This window comes from Hemicordylus capensis, chromosome 2 (genome assembly GCF_027244095.1).
Source record: "Hemicordylus capensis ecotype Gifberg chromosome 2, rHemCap1.1.pri, whole genome shotgun sequence".
Taxonomy (NCBI): domain Eukaryota; kingdom Metazoa; phylum Chordata; class Lepidosauria; order Squamata; family Cordylidae; genus Hemicordylus; species Hemicordylus capensis.
Genome location: NC_069658.1, coordinates 180,676,650 through 180,683,276, shown reverse-complemented (window position 1 = coordinate 180,683,276; position 6,627 = coordinate 180,676,650). Strand labels below are relative to the sequence as shown.

The following is a 6,627-nucleotide window of genomic DNA, read 5'->3' as shown; positions in this document are numbered from 1 at the left end:
TTGGATGGGCTGGGGTGGGCAGGCTGTCCTGATCAAGCCCTGAACAGCTGATGCTAACCAGGAAGGGAAGGGAGCGCACAGCATAGGCGGAACTAGGGGGGGCGGGCAGGGCACGTGCCCTAGGCGCCACTGAGGTGGGGGCGCCATGCCAGTTCCTGCCACCCCCACCCCATTGCCCACCTGTCCAGCCCCAGGGCCCCTCAGCCACTTGCCTCCAGCTCCGGCCTAGGATCCGAGCAGCCTGCAAACTGCAGAGCTCTTCTCTCCCCGCCTCTCAGCTGATTGGCGGGTGGGCGGGGCTTCCAGAGAGGCCTCGGAGTAGGCCTCCCTGAAGCCTGAACCCGGCAGGCCCCAAGGGGGGCAGGAAGCCAGGAAGGAGGCAGGCAGAGCTCCCTGCAGCAGACCAGACCATCCAGCACAGCTTTTGCAAGGTAGGCTGTGAATTCCTTTCTGTGCTTACCCGCGTATATAGGGATCTGCTTGCCATAGGGCTTTGATATGGGGGGTGGGGCACGACTGAGAAGTCTCTGAATATTTAATTTAAAACAGACTGGAAAATGTGCTGGCTTTAAAAACAAAAACTATCTTAAAAGGCCTACAATTGGCTTGTTTCATGTCAGAAAATTACAAAAACTTCTGGAACAAATATTTATTTATTTATTCATTCATTCATTTATAAATGCACTTATGTTCAAGTTGTTTTGCAACCCAGAAGGTCTGAGGGAGAGCTGTGAAGCATGTGTTGTGCTTTTATTTTATTTTATTTTATTTTTCTTGTGTGTGAACTGCTCTCCAATAACTTTTCAGGGTAAATCTGGCCAACATGTGAATGCAGCACCTCCATTCCAGAGGAGATGTGTGTTATAGGGCGTAAAGCCCTGTGTGAAAAACCTCCTGGAATCAAACTTTACTGTATTTGTTCAGAATTCTGAGAAAACAAACATAGGCTCACCCTGCATGGTTGAAAGTCTCCTTTGCTAATCTGCAGTGAGGGGGCCATTTTAATAATTTGCGTTGCTAGTGTGTTCTAGGCATTAAAAGTAGCACAAACATATAGTACTCAATGTATATCACTATATATTGTGAAGTGTGTATGTGTGTATTCAGTGAAATGTATTTCCAGGCAGCATACTTATTTTGAAAGATCAGACTTAAATCCTTGGGGGCCTGGGATGTGTGGAGGCCCTGGACTTTGAGGGGCTGGGGGCCCATTTTAAAATCTCATCTCTGGGCCCATTCCAACCTTGCTATGCCCCTGGCGGTCACTACACATGGGTTTCTGCACAACACCTACACAGAAGAAACTTCCATGTAGAAAATGTGTCTCTTGTAAATTGACCCTGAATTTTCCATCCATGACTGGGATATTTGAGAGTTAGAGTCAATAATAAAAGAACAGCACACTGCTTGTGACAGGAAGGGGCAAATGACAATGATTTCTTAGTCTGGCAGGGGCTGGTTTTGGCCCTGGCAGAACTTGGCTGTCTGCTCCTGTTGCAAATGCCTCTGTCTAGTGTGGCAAACTAATGTATCCTCCTCCCTCTTGGTGTCAAAGTAAGCACTAGTGTGGTGAATGCACATATACTCCATCATGAGCCAACAATCATATCATAAGACAAAGGCTGGCAGGAATCATTCACTGGTTTATAGACTCCCTCCGACCCGCCACCTTCTTCTTCCCCTATTTTGCTAGTGGCTATTTGGGCAGGTGATCCTCTAGGACAAAGTCATGTTTTTAAAAAAGCATGAGATGAGACAGAGAAAATGACACTTGGAATCCTCGCATAACTCCTGACTGTTGTTCTAAGTCTTTTACAGAGATGGCTCATGTTTTCAGGTTTTGATCAACAACCATGTCTAGATGGTACAGTGTTCCTTTTAACAGGGATTTCCAGATATTGTTGACTACAAGTCCCATCATTCCAATAAGCTGTTGCTTCGGCCGCTGCGGACGAGTCCCTGGCATTCTACCCAACAGCCCTCGCTCACTCAAAAGCAATGGTTCCGATCTCTGGTGCCGGCGACTGCCAGGGACTCGTCCGCGGCGGCCGAAGCAAAAACAGGGGCCTTGTTGTCCAGTCCCCACCGCCCCTCGAGCTGCTTTCAGTCTCTACGGAGTCTGGAGAGGCAAGAGATGAGCCCCCCCGCCTGTGTGTGCACGGCTGCCTGCCGGCCTGTCCATGTGTGGCTGCCGCTGCGTGCCTTTTTTCGCTTCTTGGAGCAGCAGCTGACTTTCCTCCTAGCCTTTGGGGGCTTGAGTCTTCTTCCTGATTGGGTGCGTTGCGAGGCTGCCCCCCCCCCACAAGCCCGAAAACCAAAGCAGGGCAAAGCCCTTCCTTCCTTCCTTCTTGGTTACCCCAGAGGGGGCGTCACTGTGACTCTGCTTTTTGGCACGTGCCGCCGCGTGGGATAAGGGGCCACCCACCCATGCTGACCTGTGGAGGGTGGGGCCGAGGGAAACGGGGGACACACGGCGCCCATCTCCAGACCTCATATCGTCCCTCCTCTGGGGACACTTTCCACCGCCTGGGGAGGGACCGCCTCCGTCTTGACGGCCTGAGGAGCTCTTGGCGCAATGGCGAAAGTGGGGCGAGAGGGAGCCGTGCGTGCTCCAGTCCAGCCGAAAATATCCTGCCCGCTCCTGGAGCTGCTTTGGCTTCAAAGTGGTCAGCCAGAGAAGGAGCCCTTCGAAAGTGTGCGCTCCCTGTCTGTACTACTCTTCCCTTCCTGGTTAGCATCAGCTGTTCAGGGCTTGATCAGAAGAGCCTGCCCACCCCAGCCCATCCAAGCATATGCTCAACTTTGCTGGAGTCTTTTGTTTTTTCTTATATAATAACAGTAGCCTTTTTGACAGGGGAGGCAACCTTGGCTCCCCAGCTGTTGCTGAACTACAGTTCCCATCATCCCCATGAGGAGATGAGGAGAGTTTTAATTCAGATGGTGGGGGGCGGGGTCAAAGTTGCTTTCCATCTGCCAATCACTTACTTACTGGGCAAGCAATAAGCACTCTTGGGCAAGCACCTGAAAGGCAAATTACCAGATGTTTTTCTTGAGATGGGATCATTTCAACTTATTGGCCACCAAGAAGATCTGAAGGGTAGTAGCACCTTGATCTGGAATTGCATGTAGAGCAGCACTGGAATGAGAGGTGTCATTTCTCTCTGGTGTTCTAAAATTATAACCAGTATGAATAAATTTGTATTGCGTGATTGCCCTTGCAACAGCCCTGTGGGGTGGGTTAGGCAGAGAGTGTGTAACTCAGCCAAGATTCCCCCATGCGCGGAGCTTCATGATGGAGTAGGGATTTAAATTCTGAACCCAAGTTTCTCAGTTGCCACTATATTTACACTAGCTCTCCGGTTTTCTGTCAAATACCTGTGCACAGCTCTGATGAAAGATCTGACAGCCTTAAGGGCCCCTGTATCCTGCACACACTTCCTGGACACCCCCCCCCCAGATTTCTAGCAGCGGAGAAAAACTGCTGATCATTCCAGTGGGGGCCTGTTCCAGTTGTGCATCCTTCTCATAGCATTCGGATGAGTTAGATCAGGGGAGATCACATTTCTTAGCAGTGCCAGTGCTGGGAAACTGCAATATTCCTGCAGCATTCATTGTCTTGAGGAATAAATGAATGTGGAATCCTATGTAACAATTGTGTAACGTGCATTTATTGTGCCAAGTCAGAGATTGTCTGAAAAGGCCCCTAACTTGGAATGAAATCAAAGCATGGTTTTTGCGTGTCCTACTGTATTTCCAGTCAGTTCTATGCTTGTTAACCCAGAAGTCAATCCCAGTTCAAGAGGACTTGTATATATGGATAGGATTTCAGGCCTCATGTTAAATAATTTGCGTCTTCTTCCAAGCAGCTAATATTTGTACACAGTGTACCATGTGGAGCAAAACATTTTCTGAAATGGAAAATGTTTATGACTATATTTTTCTGCAGAACAACTTCAGGTTCTATTAATTACCACTTCATTCACAAGTTAATTGCTTCAGAGCTTAATTTTTTGAAGCAGTAGTACATGAATGGATGCCAATAGAATAGTAGGAAGATTGGGCAGTTTTAAAGTTGAAATTAACGTTGTTGTTGTTTCTTTGGGGGGGGGGTACCGATGGAAGTGCAAGAGAGTATGTCCATATATGTGCCTGTTTTTCTCTCTATCTTGCACTATTGATCTCTTAACAGGGTTAAGATAAAAACCCCAAAAATATGGTAATATCCAAACCAGAATTCATGATCTATTTAGAGTGTTGGAAAATGTTGTAAACCACTTTGCATAAGGATTTCCCATGCCTAGTTGGGACACAGTAAAGACACATCACTGATTCAAAGTCGAGCTCTGTAGAGAAGTGCTAGCTTAGCACTGGTTTTGATCGGCAGGAATTAAATCAAATGTACGCTGATATTTCTCTCTTTATTTGCAGAATATGGCATTGGAGACAGATGACTCATCAGCCGGGTCTGGCCCAAACAGGCCACATCAGCCAACATCAGGTGATGTATCGCCTCATGAGAGGCGATCCTATTACCAGACTACACTAATGAGGGAACCCTGCACATCAATGAATCCTCTAAGAACGTCCTCATCTAGAACACCAGTGCCTGTTCCAGATGATGGGGTATTGCTGGAAGGACTGCCGAGTCAACCAACAAGGCAAAGAGATGTCGAAATGCACCGGATGATCAGACGCCTTGCGTCAAGGCGAGAGGCAAGCTTAGAAGGCCGACCTATGCCACGGATACAAGCACAGGAGATCATTAGTTTCCGAAGAGCTCTGTATCGCTCTGGTATTCATGTTAGAAGCATTGGAGATGGAGAATGTTATAGAGACACCTCCGCTGAATTTTTTTGCAGGAATCCTGCCTCTCTTCAGAGGCTGGTCCCATGGCTAATGCGTGAACCTACTGTCTTGTTGGGCACTCTTAGCTCTCTAGTCAGGTTTGTGCAGTGTATTATCATGAGACATGTGGTTAGATATGATATGGAGAGGCAAGCACTTGCTAAAATGTTAAAACCTTACTTGCTCCATTGCACAGAACACTTTGTGCATGAGTTTATCAGCTTTGCCAGGTGCCCTTTTATAACAGAGGCATATGATCAGCACGCAAACTATGAGGGTCCTGCTCCTTCGTATGAAGAAGGAAGTCATTCGGAATCCTCCATTATCACGATCTCTCCAGATGAGGCAGATTCCCTGTTGGAAATTCTCTGTGGTGAGAGAATCCCTTTCTCATTATAGCAGAGTGCACAGAGGCACAACACAGTGGTAGTTTAGTTAAGCGTGTGTGTTTGCTGAGAGTAAAGTAACTTGGAGCCAATTCATAGATTCAAATCAATATAAAAAGGCATTTATTAAGGAACTCCATTCTAGATAGGAAAGTGAGGAGTTAGGATCTCTAATCTATCTATCTAGCTGGATGCAGATGGATTCTGCATCCTCTCTGCCCATATGGTGCAGGGAGAGAGGCTTGCCATGTTGCAAGGTAGGAGGCCAGGTAGGGAAGAGAGAGAAGGAAGGAAGTTGAATCCCCTAAGAGTAGCAATCTACATTTCAAAGGGATAGCATCAGAGCAGTGGAGAAGGGATGACCAATGTCTTGATTCTCTAACCCTCTGACTTACTAATCTGTCCTCCACTGTCTGAGGCAAAGAGACAGTGCAAAGTCCTTTAACTTCCAACACCCCCTCTCGATGTCTCATGACTCAGCTCACAAGATTCATCTTCTCTCTCAGCTTTTCAAAGCAGGGTCTTGGTAGTGGCTTAGTGAGTATGTCTGCAAGCATTTCATTTGTCGGGCAGTAGATCAGCTTGATTAGTCCATCCTTCTGCAGACTTCTCACTACATGGTACTTCACATCAATATGTCTGGTACTTCTCTTTACATCTTCTTGTTTGGAGAGTTGAACGCAGCTTTGGTTGTCTTCATACACCGGTATGGGCTGTGGTACATCTGTACCTAGGTCCTTCAGTAGTTGACACAGCCATTGTATCTCGTGACAGCCCTGTGCAGCCGATACATATTCCGCTTCAGTGGTTGATGATGCTACTATGTCTTGCTTTCTGCTTGACCAGCTTATCGCTCCATCTCCATAGAAAATTATGTAACCACTGGTGGATTTCCTGTCTGTTATATCTCCACCCCAGTCTGCATCTACATATGCTTCTAGTTTTGGTTGACTGTTAGCTGGCAACTTGAGCTTAAAGTGTGCAGTACCCTTTAGGTACCTAACAAGTCTTTTAATTGCATTCCGGTCCTTGACTGTTGGTGATGCAGTCTTTCTACAAAGTAAGCCAACTGCTGTGCTAATATCTGGCCTAGTAAGTGTACTAATGTATAAAAGCTTACCCAATGCTTCACGATATCTATGGTTGTCAGATAGTGGCTGTTTGATCTTCTTGCTTTATGTAGTTCACTTCCATTGGAGTTGGTATAGGATTTGCATTTTCCAGTCTGAGCAAGTTTATCAAGTCTTTAATTTTCTGTTCTTGGTTGATGAGGAAACTTCCATCATTCTCTCTTTGTACTTGAATTCCCAAGTAGTGTGCAATGTTGCCAAGTTGCTTGACTTCCACAACTCTGTTCAGATGATGCATTATTTCCTTGCTGTCATCTGGATTTTCA

The 6,627-nt window shown here is 46.7% G+C and overlaps 1 protein-coding gene across 1 annotated transcript; it reads left to right on the top strand.

Annotated features, from left to right (window-relative positions):
- Nucleotides 1–335: 335 nt before the first annotated feature.
- LOC128346382 (E3 ubiquitin-protein ligase Topors-like) lies at nucleotides 336–5,303 on the top strand. Its single transcript, XM_053299620.1, has 2 exons — nucleotides 336–431; nucleotides 4,429–5,303. Exon 2 carries the CDS (start codon nucleotides 4,432–4,434, stop codon nucleotides 5,242–5,244), a length of 813 nt encoding a protein of 270 aa, XP_053155595.1. The 5' UTR covers nucleotides 336–431; nucleotides 4,429–4,431; the 3' UTR covers nucleotides 5,245–5,303.
- Nucleotides 5,304–6,627: the final 1,324 nt, after the last annotated feature.

Bases quoted from the DNA above. Each gene is read 5' to 3' on its own strand.
- LOC128346382 (XM_053299620.1), top strand. From the start codon at position 4,432: ATGGCATTGGAGACAGATGACTCATCAGCCGGGTCTGGCCCAAACAGG.